Here is a 24,647-nt window from a genome sequence, read left to right as displayed (position 1 = left end):
TGCTTTCCCTCCCCTGCTTAAATGAAGCCTCTTTTTAAATTATCTGTTCCTGGGGCATGTTTGTGTTCTGTTTTGCAGCCTCCAGAGGTAGCATCTAAACCCTCAGGTGCTCCCATCATTGGTCCTAAAGCCACTCCTCAGAATCAGTTCAGTGAACACGACAAAACACTGTACAGGTGGGTATGCTCTGTGGTGTTCATGGCATGGAACTGACCTGGAGTCTGACCCTTCCAGTCAGTGAGGAAGCCTCTTTACTATGTAAGTAGGGGAGAGGAAGGAAAAGGGAAAGGACCTTGTTTGTCCTTATATGAAAAGTACCAGCCTTTTTAACTAAGAGAGTGGCCCTAGAAAGAAAAATGAAGGTCTTGATTATGTCTTCTTTAACAGATCTTTGTTACGCCTTTAGTAGTCAAGTCTTTCAAAAGGATATTTTTCTAGCAAGCGATTAAAATAAAAATGTTAAAGCCCTTCATATTTGTATTACATTCTTTGGTTTGTGCTTTTAGACATGCAATCTCTTTTAGGCTTTTAGGGGTAAAGAAACAGACTCAGTTTGGCTAAAATAACAAAAATTAATCATTTAGTGAGCCCATGCCATATGCGCCATATGCTTGTTGTTCTAAACACTTCGGTGCCCTGTGGGTGGATGGTCCTTTCTTCCATTTGAAAGAGAGGCACTGGAGCTGAGAGGTTGAGTAGCTTATGGGACTTGGTGGAGCCAGGAGAGAAACCTGGCTCATAGCCCTCTCAGCAGGGGTCTTGTCACACTGCAAGTAAGTGACAGACTGGGTTTGAATACAGTTTTTCTGCCTAACTCGTGTTTAAATTTGCTTACACTTCTGCTTGTGTTAAAGAGGAACTACTATCTAACATACAGATTTTCCTCTTAATGATGTCTAGTGCTTTTCATGATAATGTAAACTACTGGGGGGTCTCCTTTAGCCAGTATCATTAGCAAACGAGTTGTTTCACACAAAATAAACTTGTAATTACTGAAAGCTTAGCCCCTTTTTTGGTGTGAAACCTATTTATCTATTTTTGAGGCAAAGTTTCTAAAATTCACGAAGCAGAGCATACATAACAATGTACAGACAGTCCCCAACTTCCAGTAATGTGACTTAATGATTGTTCAACTTTACATTGGCATGAAAGCAATATGCATTCAGTAGAAATTGTACTTTTTGAATTTTGCAGTACTCTGCAAAATTACAGTACTCTCTGCTGATGCTGCGCAGGGGCAGCTCCCAGTCAGCCACACGATCAGGGGGGTTAGACAGCTAGCACACTTAAAACCATTCTGTAGCCATACAACCATTCTGTTTCTCATTTTCAGTCTAGTATTTAATAAATTACATGAAATACCACTTTATTATAAAATACGCTTGGCATTAGATGATTTTGCCCAATTGTAGGCTAAAGTATGTGTTCTGAACACTTTCAAGGTAGGCTACGCTAAGCTATGGTTGGTATTTGGTAAATTAGGTATATTCAGTACATTGACTGAATAGTATTTTCACCTTCCTCTGGATTTATCAGGATATAATCCCATCGTAAATTGAAGAAGACCTCTCTTAATTTGCTGAACAACTTAATTTCTTCCCCACTGCTTCCTGTGCCCTCTAGAATTTTGGACTATATAGAGCCATTTCCTTATATGAGAATCATTTATCGATCCTGGATTAAAGTTCTTGAATTCTCTCAGTTACTACTTGTTGCTAAAATTGGTGTAAGTACTTTGGGAAGTTCTCCACTTAGTTGTATGTTCCCTTTTCTCTTTCCAATTAACTGCTTCTAACCTGCCATGAGGCTCTAACCAGATCATTATCAAGCTTATTGGATCGTGTTAAAGGCTCCAGGAGCCAGAAGAGGGCTGCCTTCTGAGTATTTGAAATGCCCATTTTGACTATTGGACTGCTCAGCTCAATCCTTGAATAATCAGCACTGAAAAGGTCAAGATAAAATATCTATATATTCCATTTTCTCTGTAAAATTATCATCTAAAAAGTTGTTCCATTTGTCATTCATTGTTAGGATCCCAGAACCTCAAAAACCTCAGATGAAGCCACCTGAAGATATTGTTCGGTCTAATCATTATGATCCCGAGGAGGATGAAGAATATTATCGAAAACAGCTCTCATACTTTGACCGAAGAAGTTTTGAAAACAAGCCTCCTACACACATTCCTGCTAGCCATCTCTCAGAGCCTGCCAAGCCAATTCATTCTCAGAATCAACCAAATTTTTCTAATTACTCTTCAAAGTAAGTTATTTCACCTAAGACTCGCCTTTTAAAAATAAGAGACATAAAGGCTTAGTTGCATAGGGTAGAATTAATCATGTGAAATTCAGTGTATTTGGAAGTTAAGACCATAATACATGATTTCTATCAGCTCTAGTCATTTAGCACTGTCCATAGTTTCTAGCTCTAGGATGTACACGTGCACAATCAGTGTTTTTAGGTAAGGGAGTAAACTTGAAGACTCTGGGTTTTAGGTGAATCATAAGTCTCCCCTCTGTGCAACACACTTAATGCTGGTTCTTTTCCCTCTTTTCTGTTTTTGCTTTTTAAATAAGAAAATAGCACTGCAGGGGGCAACATTATTTGAAGGGAGGGCAGTAGAGTTCTTTTTTTTTTCTTCCCAAGGTAAGATTTCTGGTCCAGTTTTATGCATGAGGAAACAGAGGTCCAGTGAGTTGACATGACGGGGTAGAGCTAGGACCTAGCACCTAAGTTTCTTGACTCCTAGTCATCTTTTCCTTGTTCTGTTCTCCTTTTTGTTGACTTGTATGTTGGTGATCTTGTTGATGCTTTCTTGGGGTTTTTGTTGCTATTGTATTCTCACTGAGGGAGGGATATATAAACTCACATAGACTCATACTTCAGCAAAACAAACCCGTAAGAATGAGAAACAGATGCAGATTCATTATAAGGAACTCATTTACGCCATTATAGGACCCTACGGGGCAAGGGAGTTGTGAGTTCACAGAACAGGAAGAGCAGATATAGAACTGTTTGGGAATCTCTGAGTTCAGGGAAGGCCCAAGTTCTCTTTTAAAGGGTCCATGCAGATCTCCCAGTGAACTCAACTGACTAGAGGCGTTATATCTATAAAACCCTGTCACAGTAGCCCCTACATTAGTGTTTGAGCAAATGATGGGGGTTGGAGTTTGGCCTACCCAAGTTGACACATCAAAAAGCCATCACAAATCATTCTTGTATCTAAGCTCCAAAGCACCCAGATATTTAGTGAATTAGATGCTTGGGATTATGTGGATTTAACTGTTAATTTACAACTGAGTGGAACTTTTTTTAGAATAAACTTTAAAATCTCTAATATTAAAAAAACCTAATTTTAATTACCACTCTGTTCTTAGACATCATTTGAGGTGAAGTTTTAAAAACCTTTTTTCCACTGTCATCCATTTTAATCTTTGTCTAGAGAAGAAAGCTGTTTGTGAGAACTACAGATGCAGACTTTGAGTGCTGCAGTGGGCGTTGTTAAATGCACACAGTGTCCAGTGTTGTGAACCTCTCCTAATGCAACATTGGAGAGGTGCCCGGTACATCTGCAGAGCGCGTCCAGACTCACACAGCGAGCCTTGTGAGCTCACGTTTATTTAGTTAAACGCATTCATTCTTCTTCTTCCTTTTTTTTTTTTAGATTTTAGTTGAGGCAGAAAGCATGAGCATGGGGGAGGGGCAGAGGCAGAGGGAGCACTGAGCAAGGAGCCCAACACAGGGGTGCATGATACCAAGGACCCTGAGATGATGACCTGAGCCAAAGGCAGACGCTCAACCGACTGAGCCACCCAGGCGCCCCACATTCATTGTTAGAAGCAGGTCCAAGGGTGTAGTGTAAGGAGAGAGATTTTATTTTTTTTTTTTAATTTTATTTTTGTACTTGGTAAAAAACAGAATATAGCCTTGAAAGAATACATTTAGGTCTAAAAAGTCTTTTCAGAGAATCAACTAATGAAGCATTTTTGGTTTTGCGCTAATAGGGTTTTCTACAAAGAAGGCTTAGTGAGATATTGGTGATGTATAACTTTCCGACAGGGTCTAGAACACTGCCTAGTGTTTGGTGGGTGGGGATTCAGCAGTACAGGGCAGAGTGTACTAGCTGCGCCAGCTTCCCCCTTTTCCATTAATGCAGCTCTAGGAGGAACAAGTCTTAGCTAGTCAGAGATTTCTCAAGGATACATGCCTTTGACAGAAAGAGATAACATCTGTCTTTGTGAATAGGCCCAGGACTCTTGATTGTTTGCTTTTATTGTTTCCTGTTGTGAGCATTCTGGGAGCGGCAAAGCATGACTTAAGATGGACACTAGTTTACATTTCCTTCTTTTGTGGCTGTCATAAAGTGAAAACTCTTCGTAGTTGTGCTGCGTTTCCCCATGTGGGTATCTGGTGGGTAGAGCATTGAGAACGGGAATGAGGAATAAGAAAGCATGACTGAGAGAGGAGGTGTTTCTGCATCTCCCTCTTCTAGTGCTGTTGTATGCTTGTGCCCAATTAAGACAACTTCAACAAGGACGTAATTTGAAATATATGACCCTTTTTGTCCTGTATTTCAAAACCATTTACTTTTTTTGTCACAAGGACACTGCCTGCAGGCCTTTATTTTCTAAAGTAAAATATAGAAATAGCAAAGATATCTTCTTCTGGATAATACGTGCTTACATTTCACTTAAAAACACACCTCAAACATGGTGGGAGTTAGAGAATGGTGAAGTCTGTTAGCATAGGACAGACCCCCAGAAAGCAGGTAGTTATTGCCTGGCTTATAATTCTAGAGAGGTGGGTTGGAACTGGAATGATTTGGAAATAGTGGCCCAGCTGTTCGTCTTCACAGGTGGTGAGGAGTTTCCAGGATCCCACCACGGGGCTGGAAGAGCAATATCCCTTTGCGGATGTACACCTGTCCCCGCCTAGAGACTCAGTCTGCTTCTTCAGGGCAAGGAGGAATTTTACTGGCACTAGAATCTGTCTCTCTGAAGAGAACACTTACTGTGAGACTTCAGGTCTCAAAATAAATGTTAGCAATTTTCAGCTTTTTAAGAACTAAGTAAGATTGCTGTTAGGTGGTTTCTGTGTGCCTGTGAGATTCAAGCATGGCCGCTTTAGCTTTAGCAGTGGCCTCCACCCATCCCAGGACTTAGCTCTGGGGCTGGTGACGACGCATTAGGGCTTGCTAGGAAGGAGCGTTAGCCAGGAGCGTTAGCTGGCTGTGCTTCACAGCAGGCCTGTTTCCACTCATCAGCTCCTGGTTACCCTTCTGGGGGCCCCAGCAGCCGGTGTGCTGGAGCGTTTCTTCTGTCCACTTCAAGGATCTCTTTTGCCTGGCCCTCTTCTTTCAGTGGAACATTTCATTCTTATTCAGAGCCTGCTGCTTATTCCTGCTGTCCTCCTATTTAGCTCGCTTCTTTACTCACCACCAGCAAGTGAAGCAAACGGCAGAGGTGGAAGAGAAGTAGAGCTCAAGCACCTTTGCTACTCACTAGCTGTGCAGTGAAAACATGTGGAGGGCGGGCAGGGTCTGTTACTGTATTGTAATTACGGGTGATTTTCCTAGCTTACATGAGAGTTAGTGTTGGTTTTTTTTATAGATCAAATTCTTCTGAAACGGTGGATGTGTATTTTTTTGGTTGCTATTTTAAAATGACATTTGAGTTCCATTTGCTGCAAATGTACTTAGTTAGATTGACCGTTTCCTTTCGTTTTTCTATTGCGCTTGCTTTGCCGCCACCTAGATTTCTTGGCTCTTACGCTAGCTATGACTACTTGAAAAGGAGCGTCAAGTGGTAAGACTGGCATTAATGTGAGGCTTTTACATAAGGTGTCCCTCACTGCGTCACTGGCATTATGTGCACTCTCAGATTTTAAAGTCTTCAAGTGCTTTGCGTAAGAGCCTGAAAGCAACGTAACAGCATCATTTTAAAGTTAATCACAAGACTAGACTTCGTCAATGAAATTTTCTGTGAAAATACGTTCTCCAAATGTCTGTTTTATTTGTGCACATAAAGCCAGTGCAGCTTTGGCTCTTTGCAAAGGTTTAGATGGCAGTGTTGTAATTATGGGTCTATTTTTAAGATTTCTTTTGTTTTTGAATTTTATGTGTTACATATGAACAATTGGCGATCTGAAAAAATAAGCACACGTGGCACAATTTGACTTAAATGAGCTTTGTAAAATCAAACAATGTCTGCTACTCCAGCAGTTGTTGGAATGAAAAATGGATCTAGTAAATTAAGGGCAATTGCCAAGTGAGAGATGTCCAGTGTTTTTAGTATCACTGGAACACAACCACACCCATTTAATTTGCATATTAAGGCTGCTTTGGGGCAGAGTTTGAGTAATTGTGCAAGAGCCTATATGGCCCCAAAAGCCAAAAACATTTACTGTCTAGCCCTTTATGATAAAAAAAATGTGCCAATCTCTGGTCTGAAAAACTATTTTTTGTGGTGCTCTGAGCATGCCAGCAGTCAAGGCTTTTTGTACCTTAGATACAAAATCAGAAATGAATCTAAGGAAGATTTGGGCCAATAAATGTTTTTCAAAATATTTGGAAGACCTTCTCAAACCTCTCAACCATTACTGGTTTTTGTAAGTGACACAAAATTACAAGTATACCCAAAATTTCATCTGCCTTTTGGTTGCCATCTTCTGGATGTTTTACTAATATTCTTGGAATATCTGTGCTGTCTTACATTTCTCGTGCTGATAAATGGTTGAATTTGTTTGTATATTTGGGTCGAGTTAACCATTTATATTCCTAAGAATAAATTGTGAAGTTTCTAGACTTTTGTTTTTTAAACTCAGGGATACTTAGGGGAATGAGAACTTGTTTTGTAAATGTAAATCCATTTTCATATGTTGGCATTGCCTTCATTTCCTTACAGGGGAAAATCTCCTGAAGCTGACGGCATGGATAGATCATTTGGTGAGAAGCGCTATGAGCCGGTCCAGGCCACACCTCCTCCTCCCCCATTGCCCTCCCAGTACACCCAGCCTGCTCAGCCTAGTACCAGCTCTTCTCTTGCCCTCCACACGCATGCCAAGGGGACACATGGTGAAGGTAGGAAGTTCAAAAGTTGGCATTACTGCTGTAATAGAGTAACACTTACAAAATCAAGTTCTTGAAGGGTTTTTTTTTGTTTGTTTTTTGGTTTTTTCATTAAAATGTATATGCTTAAAACCTTTAGCCTGGGAACAATGAAAACTAAGGGTTTTGGTAAATAAAAGTGTATCTCCAGTTTTTAGGACTATGACCATTGTATCAGATGAGCTAAATAGATTTTAATCTCTTTTACTAGCACAGCTCAATTTCTGGAAATAGTATTTGTTTGCCAGTATGCCTAAATCTAAATGTTTGGTGGCTTGTAAAAATCATGTTCCTTCTTCACACATGGATATAGGAAAGCTATAAAATTCCACGTAACATGTGTCCCTCAACACCTTATAGTTAGGTACTGTGGCAGAATCCCAGCAAGGTGGCCAGCAGCTCCAGCTGATTCATTTTAACAGCAGCACCCCTGCGTTTTTGCCCGCATTCTCCTTCACAGGTCTCTGTGCAGTAACTGTTTCCCCTTACCCCATGCTGTCTCTCTCCCTGGGCCAGTGGTGCGGCTCCTCTCCCGCATTCCTGCTTGCTTCATCTTTTCCTTTCCCTCTGCTTCAGATGTGTGCAGCTCACTACTCCGTTGTTCAGAGCACCTTGCTTTGTTCTTGCTGCCTCCTCAAAGTGTCTTTGTCTCTTTGCCTTCCATCAGACTCCCTGAAAGGGGACTGCTGACTTCACCTCCAAATGCCCCTGGTCTTATTTGGCCCTTTCAAAAAAAGGGTTGTCTCTTTTACCCTAAGAATATACCATGGTTTATCATTCTTCTATTGCCTTTTTCTACTATAGACATTTTTCAATTATTTATGTAGGAATCAAATTCTAGGCCAAGTCTTCAACCCGATGAGCTGGTTGTAGTGGTAGACTGACATTACCCCATATTAGGATTTTCTTTCCACACTCATATCTGCTGATGAAGTTTGAAGTTTTAATTCCTTCCAATTCTTAACACCTTTTATTTCTTTTTCTTGCCTTTTCGTGCTGGCAAGGACCTCAAGTAAAATGTTGAGTAGAAGTGATGAGAGCAGACATCTTTGCTTCCCCATCTTAGGGAGAAAAAGATTTAATATTTCTCCCTTAACCATTAGCTATTGGTTTTTTGTGGTTTCTCAGAGCTACCCCTTATTATGTTTTGGATGTTCCCTTCTATTCCCTTGTGGTTTGCTGAAAGCATCTGGTCACATGCCCTAAGATGATCATAACTTTTTTCTTCTTTGTTCTGTTAATGTAGTAAAATACACTGCTGTGTTCACAAGGAATTTGGGTTTATTACTTTTTTTTTTTTTTTTAAGATTTTATTTATTTGGGTTTATTACTTTTTAATGATGTGTCCCTGTCTGGTTTTGCCGTCATTGTTGTGCTAGTTTCATAAAAGAGAGCTAAGGACGTGTTCCCCTTTTTCTCTTTTTTCTGAAAGACTGTATAGCATTGATGTTATTTTTTTCTGAATGAATTGCTAGAATTCAGTTGATACTACTTTATATTGCCGCCAGCCATACATGGAAATTCCTCTTCCACATCTTTGCCAACTCTTGGCATTACCAAAGTGAAATGTTGCCATACTAATGGGCGTGAAATGGTATTTGGGGTTTATTTTGGTTTGCATTTTTTTAGTAGTGAGGTTGAGTATCCTGTAACCCAGCGTTCTGACCTTCACTTCTGTTGTTGCCCCTGCAGAGCTTTGCCCATCTTCTCTTTGGTAGAATCTTCTTGTGGTGTATAGGAGTTCTTCAAAGGTTTTAGATCCTAATTCCATGTAATTATACAGGTTGTAAATAGCATCTCTCGTTCTTTGGCTTTCCTTTTGACTTTAGTTAGATGAATTTTATAGTGCTGATTTTTTTTTTTTAAATATAGCTGTATTGTCCTTCTGTTTCTATTTTGTTACGGATGTTGGAGAGGAGACAACTCAGCCACCTGTTTTTGGAAGCCTAGACTCCTAGTAGCATGACCCTGCCTCCAGGGCAGCAGGACATGCTAAAGCGCCACAATGTGTCCATCCTGCTCCTGGTCGCTCAATGTCACACACAGCCACCAAGGCTCAAGAACCATCTTCTAGCGGGGGGGGACCCCTGACCAGGGCCTCGACTCTAGTACCAAGACAAGTTAAAATGGAAGAGACACCACATGGGCTGTTAAAAGGTTTTAAAAATGTTTATATATGTTTATTTTTTCAGGTAGTTCAGTGTCACTGGATTTTCAGAATTCTTTAGTGTCCAAACCAGAACCACCTCCATCTCAGAATAAGCCAGCAACTTTCAGACCACCAAACCGAGAAGACACTGTTCAGTCTACTTTCTATCCCCAGAAAAGTTTCCCAGATAAAGCTCCAGTTAATGGAGCTGAACAGACTCAGAAAACGGTCGCTCCAGCATATAATCGATTCACACCAAAACCATATACAAGTTCTGCCCGGCCATTTGAGCGCAAGTTTGAAAGTCCTAAATTCAACCACAATCTGCTGCCAAGTGAAACAGCACAGAAACCTGACTTGTCTTCAAAAGCTCCTGCTTCTCCCCAAACTCTTGTGAAACCACATGGTGCAGCTCAGCCTCCTGAGTTTGATAGTGGGGTTGAAACTTTCTCCATCCATGCGGATAAGCCTAAGTATCAAATGAACAGTATCAGCACAGTGCCTAAAGCTATTCCTGTGAGGTAAGAGTTTTGCCTTTTTCTTTGTCTTATGATTTGTCTAATGTGAGTGTGCATGTAGTTTTTGTGATTTGGGACTTAAAATGAATATTTTAACTTCAACTTTAAAACGAATGTTATTGTTAAGCCAACGTTATTATTTAATGTTTTTATTTAACATATTTATTTAAATCACAGTGTTATTACAATGAATGCTATTAGGTGAAAAGTCCTGCAAGAGGTACAAGATAATGTTAATAAAGTAATACAGCTAACGACCACATACGGACAGTAGGTGTTGTCATTATCTGTGTTTTAACAAGAACTGAGGATGAGTGACGTTGTGGTTTAGGCAGAGTCACACAGCTAGGGTGAGGGGGGCCTACATTTGGCAGTCCCTGGTCGTCTGACCTCAGAGCCCTTACTCAACAAACCATAGCTTTCCATAACTTCTAACCTTGGCCTGGTGAGGGTATCTCAAAAACATAAGCATTTGTGTTCTTGTCCGCTTTTTTTCACCTCAGTCTCAGCCTCCCAAAACCACTTATATTGTCAGGCCACCCACTGAAATAGAAGCACTGGCAGGCAGAACCTGCGGCCAGGAGGGCCACCTTCCTTCTGCTTCCAGAGAGCAAGAATGCTCATGGAAATGTGTTGCCTTCTTCTCTTTGTGAACCTTTCCCTTAGTGGGGGATGGGAAGCCTGTTCTTCCTCACACACACCAGCATTGTCCCTGATGTTCTGGTTGTGCGGGAGTGAAGCTTCAATTTCCCTTCACACACTTACTGTGTCATTCCATCTTTCTGCTCACCTTCAGGTTGTGAACTTAAAATTTTACTTCAAGAAGTCATGATAGTCTACATTCTTGAAGCAGTCAATGATACCACATCCCCTCGATCTTTGGTATTCTTTATGTACTAAGTGAATATATTGTGTTGTTTTTTTTTTCATGGGTGCTTTGAGGGGTACCCACACCAAAGTATTAACCTCATGGCACTGACTCCCAGGAAGGTGGAGAACCTAATGAGTACTTACCAGGTCTCAGATGCCCTCAGTTGTGAAATAAATGCACCATTGTCTGTGTATCACTAAGAAGGAGAAAAAGTGCTGCCAATTAAACCATGACTGCCAATTTTAAAACGTGAATTTCGTGGTTGTTAAAATGTATTTCTTAAATCCAATGAACTATAGCAGTTAGGCAAGTAAGATGGTTGGACCTTGTACATTCTGCTTGCAAAAATTAGTAATGAGGGAAATTGATTAGTTATCTTCAAACGTGAAATTGATTTCTCCGGGAGGAATAGGATTTATTATTCCTGTGAGTAAAAACGTGTCACTGAAAGCTTACCTTCTTGATTATATGGAGAAGTAAAATAAAATGAAACCACCTGTTAGAGTCCTAGTGGGAACGCCTGTGTATTGTTTTATTGTTTACTCATTGATGTTACTGAACTCTCAGCCCTTCAGCTGTGGAAGAAGATGAAGATGAGGATGGTCATACTGTGGTGGCCACAGCGCGAGGCGTGTTTAACAGCAATGGCGGGGTGTTGAGTTCCATAGAAACTGGCGTTAGTATAATTATCCCACAAGGAGCCATTCCTGAGGGAATTGAGCAGGAAATCTATTTCAAGGTCTGCCGAGACAACAGCATCCTCCCACCTTTAGATAAGGAGAAAGGTAAGTGTGTTTATTTTTCTGTGTAGTTTTAATAATTAGAGTTGCCTTCTGTGCTCTTCAAAGCTTATAGTGCTCAGTTGAGAGCATAATCTGGACCCATTTTCTACTTCGCCAACCCCAGTATGTTCTTCCCACATGGAAGGCCCCTCAAATGAGCGCAAATGAGCGTGCCCTGGACTGGCATCGTGAGCGCACTAGACTTTCCACATGGTGGGCTTTACTTTCAGTGTGAAAATGACAGTGTTGACAGTTGACAGGCCTTTGGGCATTCCTCCACCTGTCTGCTGGGTGGTCTTAGCAGACCTCATTAAATCTGTCTTTGAGCCATTCACCCTTGCGTCTCTGGAGTTGGGTCTAGGTAACACCCACTCAGAAAGGCTTTGCTCCATGCCTGTCACCTGATTTTAGAATAGAAGTGTCTTAGGGCAGGTGCTCATCTCCCACCCCTGATCCCGGTATGACTCAGCAGAGTAAACAACGTATCCCTATCGAGTATTACCGTGTGTGTTTCTGAACTTGAAGGAATCTAGGAAAGCTGTTATTCTTCATAATCTTTCTGGATCTGTCAAAGACGATGTGATGAACTATGTGACGACTTCTTTTGGAATCTTGTAGCAGTTGCTTTACTTCCTTAATTAAACACGTCACTTTAGCTCAGTTTCTTACATTTTGTGGAATACTAACATATGTGGGCCCTGCATGAATCGTTTAAACCGGGTCTACAGCAAATACATTTAAAACACCAGATGTAAGTAACATTTTATTTTTTTTTAAGATTTTATTTATTTGACAGAAAGCACATGCAAGCAGGGGGAGTGGCAGGGAGAGGGAGAAACAGGCTCCTCTCAGAGCAGGGAGCCCAGCGTGGGGCTCGTTCCCAGGATCATGACCCGAGCCAAAGATAGATGCTTAACCAGCTGAGCCACCCAAGTGCCCTATAAGTAGCTTTTGTAAAAAGTACATTTGAACATATCTTACAAAAACCTCATGATATAATGTAGTTGCCACCAGCAACCTGTAGCTACATTTGGGGTTTTTGTTTTTTGTTTTTTTTTTAATTTTACATCCTTGGTTAAAAATTTCATTGAAAACAAAAGATATAAAATAAAATACTATTTCACTGAAAACTTAAAAAGGAGAGTTGATAGACGTAAGCAGTTTTGAAATGCAGTCCTAATGGGCTAGAATGATCTTTGTTGTGAAAGATGGAAAGGAAATGACAGATTATTTTAAAAATCATAAAAATGACTATAACACTACTAAGCTGGGGCAGAGTTCCTGTCTGTTATGTGCATATTCTCTACTTTGTCATAAAATTGATTCCCAGATTAATTTTTTTGCAAGAAGTTTTCATGTAATAATTTTTTTCTATCTAGTTTTTCACTTTTTTTCCTTCAAGATTTTATTTAAATTCAAGTTAGTTAACATATAGTGCAGTGTTACAGGAGTAGAATTTAGTGACTCGTCACTTACATGTAACACCCAGTGTTTATCATAACCCAAGTGTCATCCTTAATGCGCATCACCCATCTAGCCTATCTCCACCTACCTCCCCTCCATCTCAACCCTGTTTGTTTCTATAGTTAGAATCTCTTACGGTTTGCCTCTCTCTCTGTTTTTATCTTACTTTCTTTTTCCTTCCCTTCCCCTGTGTTCATCTGTTTTGTTTCTTAAATTACCTGTGGCAGTTACGCATTGAAATGTGCTGGGAAGTGTAAAAATAACACACTGAAATGCAGAAATTCACTATATTGATTACATGTTGAAATAATAATGTGTTGGATATATTGGGTTACATAAATATTAAAATTTATTTCATCTGTTTTTTATTTAAAGTGGCTACTAGAAAATTCTGGATTACACATTTGTCATTTCTTTTTCTTGGTCACTGTGTCTGTAGAGAATTAACTGCATTTGGCTTTAAAGCATGTCATTAGAAGGGGGCGTGAGGAGAACTGTGGTCTAGAAGGAAGACGGCCATCTAACCTCTCACCCTCACCCCTTCCCTGACTGCAGGTGAGACACTGCTGAGCCCCTTAGTGATGTGTGGGCCCCATGGCCTCAAGTTCCTGAAGCCTGTGGAGCTGCGCTTACCACACTGTGCGTCCATGACCCCTGACGGTTGGTCTTTTGCTCTAAAATCATCCGACTCCTCGTCGGGTATGCTGTCTTCACTCTGTCCTTTGGGGGCTTTGGGTACTGTCATTGATTAATCCCTGGGCTGTTGGAGCTACCCATGCTGTTCGTGAGCAAATCTCTACCTCCGTTCCTGTGGCCTTGTAGGCATCACCAGTGTTTTAACATTTCTTTGTGGTGCATGCATAAATGAATGTGGAAAGGTACAGAAGTTTCTTCCTTTTAAACATTGATGATTTGGCCAAAGGTTGACTCTTTCTTGGTGTTCAAGGAAATTATTTGTTCTGTTAAGATTATTACGATGCAATGGGAGAACTATTACTGCCCTACATACATAGGTGCTTTTATCTTCTTATTAAAATGATTGAATTCCTTTATATAGTAATTTCTAGTTTTGGTTACCATTCTTTAATTTCTCAGCTACAAAGTATATACACCAGAGAAACTTGAAAGACAAAAAGTACCTTCCACTGTTGTCATACTCGGCCATGGTTTCTCAGTGTAAAACTCTAAATATCTTCTATTAAACACACTACTTTTAAATGGCTTTTTGCTCTTAAGATCATAGCTTCAAAGCTTCCATTGCGTTTTCATATTTCTCACTTCCTTGGGTGACTACATCAGTTACCAGTTGAAACATTCTATATTTTTTGTATAGATCACTTTAATTGAGCCTCATATAGAAAAACAAGAATTTAAAATTTTCTTTCTGAATTTTTAGTAAACCAGATGAGCGTTATACAGTTTTAATATGAAATAGAGCTTTAGGATACAGGGATTACAGGAACATATTCTATTACTACCCAAGATTAAAAATTGTATTATAAATATTTATTTCCTGATTTTTACAAGTAGACCATTTTCTGGAGAAAGCTAATAAATTAAATTTAACACACTAGATAGTAGAGCTATTTCCTCAGGGACTCCGCTAGTGGAAAAGCATTTTATTAGCCTAGTTTGAGTTAATATTAATGAAACTGCATTTTAAACATATTCTGAAACTCAGGTTGTAGCATGAGCTCTGATCATTTCTAAACAAATTAGGATGAGAAGCTTTAAAGTAACTGTTGCAGTTACTTGTTTTATAGCGATTTTCCCCCCAGATATTATACGAACCATAAATGATTTCTCTATTTGTTCTGTATCTTATGCCACAGAACATAAGTTGTTTTGTTAGATTGAAACAACTTTTTCCTGTGTTAAATTTGAGTACATTCACCTAGAGCAGAAATGTACTTCTGTATAATCCTGTATGATTTTAGAATGTTTTGTTCCTCTAAGTTTCTGTTCAAAAAGTCAAGGGTAGATTTTGATGATGACTGACTTAATCCCAGCAAAAGTTTGTATATTGGAAAGAAACTGGAGCCTAAAGTTAAGATTTTTTTTTTTACTTCTAAAGAGTTGTCATAGCTCTACTTCTTGGCCTAAAGACGCTTGTTATTTGCAGTACAGCATAAGCCCCTGTATATTTGTGAAGTGATTTCGCTTCTGTTTAATCACTCTGTTTTAAACTGAGCCCATCATGACTCAGAGACTCTTTCGGTGTAGGCAGGGTCCATCACCCTTAGCACTGTTGACATTATGGCCAGATAATAATGCTTTGTTGTAAGAATTATCCTGTGCATTGTGGGATGTTTAGCAGCATCCTTGCCTCTACTCACTAGATGTCAGTTGTGACAAGCAAAAACATCCCCAGACATTGTCCTGTGGGGGTGTAGAAGGAAGGCAAAGTCAGCAGCTTTCAACATCACTTATCATGGATGCCATATAGTCATCCCAGCCTTCTTCATACTTGGTGTCCACTCTCTGGGGTTTCTTAGCTCTAGCTGCAGATCTCAAATCACCAAGAGCTTGTTAAATTCGGATTCCCAAGCCCCGATTCCGATTCAGCAGTTGGTGAGTTTTCAGAACTACGTTAATGATTTTGTTGTACAACTAACATTGAGGCTGAGAAACTCTCGGTCCAGACTCAGCTGATTTTTTTTTTTTTTTTAATAAAATTTTTTGTAAAGGAGACTGTATTCTGCAGAACTTTCAGGCATTCATATGTTGGTCCGTAGTTGAGTGTGAGAAATAATATTCTCTTACTCAGTTCACATGGGTGAGCATATCATTTTTGCCTCAGCTTTCAGAAGTGCTGTTAATAATCATGTGGACTCGGGCACTGGAACTGCTGCAGGCATACATGATCGCCCCAGCTTCTGTTCACTGTTTAAAAAGGCGTGAACTTGGAAACACAGTAAAAGAGAAATCTGAAACAGCTCTGAGTCCTTAGATTCCTTTGGGTCCTCATTGAAGTACAGCACCTAGAGTCTTGGTACAAGTGCACATGCTGAAGAAATAGGAGAGAACTGTATCTGAGTATGTCTTCGTGTTTGCCCGTGATTGCACAGCATCCTAGCTAGTGGTTTCACCAACTGCAAATGACAGAAACTTCTTTTTCTCTCCTAGGTGATCCTAAAACCTGGCAAAACAAGTGTCTTCCTGGAGATCCAAATTACCTTGTTGGAGCAAACTGTGTTTCTGTCCTGATTGACCACTTCTAATTCTTAAAATATAGGAACTTGATTAAATAATGTGAAACTGGGTTAAACTTACTAAATCTAAATGGAAACATTCTATCAAGTATTATACTTTTCTTAGAATTGATACCGCATTTTGTTAGTATTAAGCATTTTATTTGAACAGATGAAGATGAGTGAGCACGCGCCTGTGCTGCGGTCTGAGAACATGATGCGCTCTGCGTGTTTGTGGAGGGAAAGCCAGCGGCACTGGCCACACGGTCAGAGATGGTTTGCTTTGTAATGATTTTTGTACTTTTTTATGGTCACTGCTTACTTCATCTACTGATTTCCGTTAAAATACCAGCCAGTAAATGGGGTGCATTTGAATTCTATTCTTTCCAAAGTACACTGTTTCAAATTTTATTATGGCCCTGGCCTGGCATACACATTTTATTTTATTATGCATGAGGTAATGTGCACACATTTAAAAAACGTACTGGACCATATAAACCAGTGTAGTGAATTTAACAGAAATGTACAGCAAGGGGAATTTATAGCTTTTGGGGGGATGGGGGGGTAGGGAGTCAAGTGAAGACAATTACTTATTGTATATGAAAACACATTTTTTTTTAGGGAAGGACACCAAAGCATGTGAGACTGGTTCTGTGGCCTCATTGGATCTATAAATTAACCATATCACCACAGACAAACTAACCAGCAGGAATGCCTTACCCTCATGTTTTTAATTCTTAGATCATTCTTTCCGTGTATTACTAAGTTTTTATGGCTTTTGTGCGCATATGGATACTGTATCATGAAAAAGATTGAGTAAATTGTGGATTTGGTGGTTTCAGAAATGTATAATCACCCAGAAGAAAATAATGGTGTGATTTGGGGATTTTTTTTTCCCCCTCCAAGGGGCATTGGTGGTTTTCTGTTCTTTTGGCGATGCATTTGAAAATTTTGACGTTTTAAGGATGCTTGTACATAATGCGTGCATACCACTTTTGTTCTTGGTTTGTAAATTAACTTTTATAAACTTTACCTTTTTTATACATAAACAAAACTGAGTTTCTTAAGGCTACCTTTGTATTTCTCTCCTGTACCTCTCGAGCCTTGAACTTTGACCTCTGCAGCAATAAAGCAGCATTTCTATGACACATACAAGGTCATTTTTTTAAGAAAAAGAATGCACAGAGTTGTTACATTTTTAAGTGCTGCATTTAAAAGATACAATTACTCAGAATTCTCTAGTTTGATTAAATTCTTGCAAAGTACCCTGACTGTAATTTGTGATACCATGCTGTGCCCGAAAGTGTATTTTTTTACTAATAGACAATTTATTATGGCACATCAGCACGATTTCTGTTTAGATAATACACCACTACATTCTGTTAATCAATCATTAGGTGTGACTGAATTTCTTTTGCAGTTATTAAAAATCTCAAATTTCTAAATCTGCAGAATAAAACTTTTTAAAATAAAGTGCTGGTTTGGTCTGTTTGCCCACTATTTCTAGCTTCGTGCAGCTTTAGAATCCTGTTTAAAATCCCATACACTGCTGCTTGTCACCTAGTCCCTTCTGCTGCCCTGGGCTGGTGGGGTGTCTGCAGTGTGTCCCCGTGGCCAGTGCGCTGTGGTGGATGAGCAGCGCCGGTCACGGGGAACCTTGAGACACAGCAAGAGGAGGAAGCCGGCTGTAGAATTCTCGGTGGCGTTACCGCTGCATCGTAAATATCCATATAGTGAGGTGTGCATTCGTGTTCCTTAGGACCAGTCTGTATATAGTTTTGTTTCCCATTTCCTACTTTCGTCCAAAAACAATATGGGCATTTTCTTGTGTTGTTACATTTGGGGGTAGAAAATGATTTTTAATGGCTATAAATGTTCTATCGTGATTTCCATAACAACAATTAGGTTGTTACTAGAAAGCGAATATCTATGTAGATCCAGTCTCGTTTGCTTCCTCTTTTTTGTCATGGTTAAAATGTCTGTACAGGAAAAGCATCCATTTTATTGTATAGTTCTCCAGATTTTTTTTTTTTTTAAGATTTTTTAAAAATTTATTTAATTGACAGAGACAGCAAGAGAGGGAACACAAATGAGTGAGTGGGAGAGGGAGAACCAGGCTTCCCACTGAATAGGGAGCCCAATGTGGGGCTCGATCCCAGGACCCCAAGATCATGAACTGAGTTGAAGACATGCCCAATGACTGAGCCACCCAGGCGCCCCGTTCTCCAGATTTGACAGACATACGTAGTTTTATAACCATTACTATTAATACATAAGCAGTTTCATCATCCCCCGAAACATTGTTCCCCTCCCCACACTTGTCCAGCCCCTAACACACAATGATCTCTCTTCTATCCCTGTAGTTCCTCCTTGAGGATCCCATGATGGGATCCCGTAGTGTGCAGCCGTGAGTGTGCCCCCTTTCACTCAGTATAAAGCATTTGAGATTCATTTACAAAGCTGCAAGTATTAGTAGTTCTTCCTTACCACAGAGCAGTGTCCCACCTGCTCCGCCGAGTGAGCACGCCTTGGTCTCTCTCTCCAGCCCCAGGTGCACTTGGGGGTTGTTTGCAGGTTTGGAGATAAAGAATATAATACATAGAAATGCTACAAATATTTGCATTAGGTTCTTGTGTGAACATCAATTCTTTCCCTTGACTGAAGGTCCTAGGAGTGGGACCCATGGCTCGTATTGAAGTATAGGTTGAACTTTCTAAAAAACTGCCAGCCCACCTGCTGGACTGCCATCCTATCCCACGGCCGCGTGGGAGCAGCCAGTGGCCCCCAGCCCTCGCCAGCACTTGCCGTGCTCGGTAGTCTCGTGTCAGCCGAACGTTCTAACGGGCTGCCTCCCTGATGACTCAGGACGCCGAGCATCATTTCATTTACCTGCCAGGGGTTTGTTGGTGAGGTAGCTGTTCAGATCTTCTTCATTTTTGCAAGTTGCATTGTTTTCTCACCATTTCAAGAGTTCTTCATATAACCTGAATGCAGATGTGTTATCAGATGTGTGATTTGCGAGTACATTTTCTCAGTCTGTTTTCTTAAGAGTGACTTCTGAAGAGCCCAAGTTACTAATTTTGACAAGGTCAGTTCGTTTCTTTTATAGATCATGCTTTTAATGTCCTGTATGAGAAATCTTGATTAAACCAAAGCACAATTTTTCTGTTTCAGAAGTGTTCTAGGTTTTATTTATATGTCTGTGATCCATTTTGAGTTAATTTTATACATAGTGTGAGATACATGTTGCGTTCCATTTAGTCTGTCCCCTTATTTTTATTTTCTTGGCAGTTGACACAGTGTTACATTGGCTGTTCAGGTGCACTCGTGTGTTCTGTTAAGAATGCGTCCTTACGGTGAACACAGACCCCCGCACACAGGCCTCAGCAAGACTGCCCGTGTCTGCATGTATCAGAGGAAGGAACATAATCTGTAGGTCTGTTGTGTGTTCCCAGCTACCTGGCTTTTACTGCACTACATGAATCCCAGGCAAGGTTTAGATCTGTGCTTTTCAGTGTTTATGGAAATAAGAGTGTTTTGTTCCCTCAGACCATCTTCCTGTAGCGCTGAGCATGGACCGCTGAAATGACTTAGAGGGCCAAGTTCTGGGGTCAGAAGGCTGGTTGTGCCCTTTGCCATATGATTCATGTTCTCATACTATAACGTCTTGTGAGTGTCCGTCCACCAGGGGACTCGAGTCAGTTCCTCCTCCTTTTGACTTCGCCCATTTTCACTCAGTGCAGCACACATTGGGCACCACACAGGTGGGGACCCAGGCAAGGGAATGGGGATGTGGCAGCAGATGCAGGCAAATGGGGGACAAGTGTTTGTTGTTTGCCTTGACTGGTGGTTTGAAAATCATTTGCTGGCTAAGAGGCTGGCTCCGGTTTCTGCAGAATGACTGGGCACAGAGATGTCCCACGTCGGGTTCCTTAGCCAAGTTCCCCCAGATCGAGGAGCTGGGGAAACCTGCTGTAATGTGCCGACTGACAGAACCATGTGTCATCTCAACAAGTGTCCCAGTAAAAGTAGGCTCAGTTAATGGCATTTTTAATTTCTCTGTGCTTTCCTTTCAAACCACTTGACAGTGAAGGGACTACCCAGGAGTAGCAAACCTGTGCTTTCAGAATTCACACAGAAGGTGTAGGTTAAACTTGTTCCATTCCTGTCGTGTAGGAAACCATGGCTTTATAAATGGCCCACGCTAGAGCGTGTCTTGTCCAGGTCACTGTGAGCCCTCGGGTTGGCCGGAAGTTGGCACAGAAGGTTTTCGCTGGAGAAACGCATGCCGGGCAGGAGACCTCTGTCTCCCCTCCCCCTTGCAGGTCAGACAATTCCCAGTGAACTATTGCCAGTTGTCTTAGAAACCACATACCTCTGAAGAAAAAAATCAAGTTCTGTTAGTGCTGAGTGTTTTCCCTACTAGAAGGACGCCAGGCCAGGAATATATAAGCCGGTTTTCACTTGGTGCTCCTGACCAGTGCAGGGAAGGGACTGGGGAAGATGGCCCTGCGTCATGCTACCCTGCTCTGTGCCACGTCGGGGGATCACACACACGGGGGTGCGGAGGTCTTGATGCTGGTGTATTTGTGCTAAGCTTGAGGTCACAATTATTTAAGATTTTATTTGAGTGAGATCATAAGGGGGGGGCGGGGCAGAGGGAGAGGGAGAAGCAGACTCCCCACCGAACAGGGAGCCTGACACAGGACCCCAAGATGATGACCAAAGCCGAAGGCAGACCCTTAACTGGCTGAGCCACCCAGGCACCCCACAATTTTTTTTATTTTGAGAAAAAATATTGATCTGCACACCACTTTTTTGTTTTTGTCTTTGTACTAGAACATGAGACATAAGGAAAATGTGAAAACAGACATGGACCCAATTTACTAATGTCTAAATGTTGGGGAGAAAAGCACAGCATTCTCACTTAAAACTGTTGGGTGCTTAGCAACTGGTCTGTGGCAGAAACAAGCTTCAAATCAGAGGGCTCCATTAGCCAAAACCTTGGTGTTAGGGCTTCTTGGAGGGGACTTTGAGGACATGCCATTTCCCAGAGCATCTGTAAGAATGTGTCCCTTCCATGTTGTATGGGGACAATTTGAAGGTGGGGGAAGCCAAGCAGAAGGCAAAGCTTGAGGCCTCAGGCAGCCCAGTCTTGGTGCCCATCAGGCAGAAATGGAGTCGTGAGAGGGGAGCCATCCATAAGTTTTCAGAAATCCTTGAAGCCAAGTGATTTAGAGCACAGTTGACTTTCTTAGCAGACTGTTCATTACTAGTGTAATGCAATAGTCCTGGGGTTTCATTGGGTTTCAAGAGAGAGAGCGAGCCAGAGAGGAGGATGGAGGTACAAATGGAGGCCCCCCGCGTGGAAGCACTGCCCCATGGAACTGGGGCCTACGCCCCATGGCTTCATGCCACTTCCCCTCTGTGACAAGCTTTTCTTCTTCCCTTTGTTTTTGAATATTCAAGTAAACACAGTTGAGGTGTTCTGTCAGGCTTCAGGGACCCGTCCCCCAATTGTAGCAAGTGTTAACACTCCCATCTGTGACAGCCTGTAACATGGGGAAGCCTCTGAGTGCGTGTCCAGGATGCTGGTCCTTTTTCCTCCCAGAGGTCAGCCTGTCTTGCCAGCTTGTGTGCAGAAGCTGTGGGGACACAGGGCAGTCCTGAGAGCAAATGAAAACCAACCAGTTCAGACCAGCGTTGCTCAGAAGCCGGCCTCAAGCCCCAGAAACACGCAGCGCTCCTCAAAGAGTTTTGTTGATTGTCTCCCACAAGAAGAGATCAGAAGGTCAAAGCTCTCTCCCTTAGGGCCAGAAGTTGACAGAGCAGTGCTGGGAATGTTCTGCCAGTCTGGGGCAAGCAGGGTTAATGAAGGCATGTGGCCATTATCTTGAAAACTGAGCCACCCACTTGCACGCAGGGACCACCCCCCAGATGGCACTTAGCTCCTCATTCAAGTGCACTCCTGTTTCTTACACACAAATTTCTTCTAACTCATCTTGATTAGAATTTGGAGGAAGCACAAACTGCCTTGCGCCCCAGAGAGAAATCGCGGATCCCCAGGAACATGCTAGCTAGCTAGCATCAGTAACAGCAGTTACAGGTTCCAAGCTCTTTGGCTTCTTTACCTTCAAAGAAATCATCCAGCGGTCGAGGATGCCATTCTCACAGTGTCCTGGCACCCCCTCTTGGTCCTGGCACTCAGCCAGACACCCTCCTCCCCTCTCTTGCTCTTAGTGACCTTTGTCACCCCTGAATGTGCCCCACTCTCAGCCCAGCCGGGAGAAAGCCTCCTGCTTTCACGTTGTCCTCCCTGCTCTTTTCCCAACAGTCTTCCCCGCCTGGGACTCCCCTGAGTAACTGCTCTGCTGAGCGGGCCACTTGCTGCCGCAGCGGCTCTATCCTGACACATACCCTGATTGGCCCGCACTGGAGCTTCCCCACACGTCCGGCCCTGGGGAACGGCCTGGGACACCGCTGAGAACCAGTACAGCACAGAAGGGCATGCGTGGCCTGTGCCCTGTCAACAAATGGCAACGCACTAGTCACAACCCTCACAACCCCTCTGGGTGAAACCTATCTGCCGGTTCCACCCCATGTTTGGGTCTTATCAAGGGAAGGTGGGAATATGAGTGCCCATTTCCCGGTGACCCTTGGCCGCATTGAAACTCTTAACTTGCGGAAATTGACAGATGAATATCAGCGGCTCACCCAGCTGACAGCCGCTCCTGCCTGCCTGCCGACTGCCTGCCTGCCAAGGGGAAGGACTCCAGTGCTTGTGGCTTCCTGCTCTGCGAAAACAGCCTGCATTGATTAGGGCTGATGGCATTGGGAAGGATCTGGAGGATCGGTGTGCACAGGGGACACGAAATCACAGTGTAGCTCCACCGCAGTATTTGGGGGAAAGTCACGCAGGACCAGCCTGCCTTTGTGAAAGTGACCAAGTGTTAAATTTAGGCCCCGCTGGGTCCACAGACTGCAGGAGGTGCTAATTCTAGTGGTAGTGATGACAGAAGGGGCTGGGCTGTCTGCCACGTTAAGAGAGGACAGTATAACAGATCTGCGCATGCTCAGCTTTTGCACAGTTTAGAACCTGGGTGGTTTTCGCTTTCAAGGGCAAGAAGTGACTTACAAGTTCCTAGAGCCAGAGAGAGCTTTCGGGTTGCAAATGGGCAGCCCCATTTCCTGTCTGCCTTTGCTCTGATGTGAGCAATCTGCGGGAATGTTTCTTTCCTCCTGCTGGATCTGTGTCCCTGGATCTGTGACTAGATCACAGGCTGAAGGCCAGCTTCGTTGTTCGTGGGTTTTACTGGCGACCTATTTCAGGAAATAGTCCTGCTTCCAGAAGGCAATGAAACATCCCCTCCAATGCATAACTGATTGGGCAAGCATTCTGCCTACCTAGCTGATACTCATGCGTGCAGAACTCTTCTATTTGCAGGGGCGCGGCCCAACTTCCTATTTTCTCCGTATGTTCGAGAGCAGAAGGCTGCAGGAAAGATCACGTGGCCGCCCTGGGCAGATGGTCAACCAGCACGTGCAGGGGGCCTGAGGGCCTGGTCCCGCCAGCTCGGAGGAGGCCACGGCCGTTTTTCCCTGGCAGCGAGGCTGCTGCTTTCCACGTGATGACTTTAGCCTCCTAGATGAGCTTTTCCGCAAACATTATAATTCTTGTCAACTTACTGCAATTTGAATTTCATGGCAGTTCTACATTTTATGCTAAAATTACTCATTTTCCCCCATTGCGGCAGGATGATGAATACAGTACAGATGGCACCCGCTCCTGTTCTCATGAGCCTTGCAATTAGGAAGAAAACGATAAAAACCCCAGACTTATTACCTACTGAACAATTTCCAAGTTTGAAATGCACTGGAAAGAAAAAGGTGTCACCAACCGCTCTGCGGAAGGAACAGGGCCCCGTGAGGACAGAGTCCCTTCCTGGCCAGGCAGGGCCTCTGCCCTTCCGCATCCGGGTGTGGGCCTCTCTTCCTCCACCTCTTCTTTCTACTTTCTTCTTTTCTCCTCCTCCCCGCCCGCCCCGGTCCCACCTCTTCCTCCCCATCCTTCTCTTCTGCCTTTTCTATATCCCAGACAAACATCCCGGGTACTCAGGGCAAGGGAGTTGGGTTTAACCCACGCTGCGGAACCACGGGTGGGGGCCCCGGTGAGCGACACATGGCCCCCGCTCTTTTAAGGAGAGGGGAGCCATGTCCACAACCGCAGCCAGTCTCCTGCTTGCACAACCACCACCAACACGGAAGCCACAGCTCCATCCCCGTCCCCCTCGCTCAGCCCAGGCAAGGCCTCCACACCTCCCCACGCCAAGGCGCTGCTCTTCCCGCCACATTGCTCAGCAGCCTGGCCTCCCCGCTCTGCATGCCGCAGGAGCCAGAGCATTTTTCTACATCGCAACCCCAGTTTGCAGCCCCTCAACCTTCCTCCTCATCCGTGTTCACTGAGTCTCACCCTGTTGGTGTCCCACTGCCCAGCTTGTCTCTGCTTCCCCCAGCCATACCCCGGCTCACCGGCAGGAAGTTAACCATCATTTTGAAAGTGGGGACGTCAT

General features: G+C 42.7%; 1 protein-coding gene across 12 annotated transcripts in view; it reads left to right on the top strand.

The window, feature by feature from the left end:
* TJP1 (tight junction protein 1) overlaps positions 1-17,550 on the top strand; it is a 241,142-nt gene extending 223,592 nt beyond the window's left edge. For 6 of the 12 annotated variants that reach the window (XM_082736637.1, XM_082736631.1, XM_082736640.1 and 3 more), the window contains 7 exons: positions 79-176; positions 2,032-2,259; positions 6,900-7,075; positions 9,295-9,772; positions 11,208-11,425; positions 13,442-13,585; positions 16,013-17,550. In XM_082736637.1, the coding sequence (XP_082592763.1) occupies positions 79-176; positions 2,032-2,259; positions 6,900-7,075; positions 9,295-9,772; positions 11,208-11,425; positions 13,442-13,585; positions 16,013-16,107 (1,437 nt within the window). In that variant the 3' untranslated portion in view covers positions 16,108-17,550. The remainder of the gene's footprint in view (positions 1-78; positions 177-2,031; positions 2,260-6,899; positions 7,076-9,294; positions 9,773-11,207; positions 11,426-13,441; positions 13,586-16,012) is intronic. The other 6 variants (XM_082736636.1, XM_082736642.1, XM_082736634.1 and 3 more) reach the window with 2 other exon arrangements.
* Positions 17,551-24,647: the final 7,097 nt, after the last annotated feature.

Source organism: Mustela nivalis (assembly GCF_964662115.1).
Source record: "Mustela nivalis genome assembly, chromosome: 6".
In the NCBI taxonomy this organism is placed as follows: domain Eukaryota; kingdom Metazoa; phylum Chordata; class Mammalia; order Carnivora; family Mustelidae; genus Mustela; species Mustela nivalis.
The sequence above is the reverse complement of the archived record's forward strand: the minus strand, read 5'-3'. Positions and strand labels throughout refer to the sequence as shown.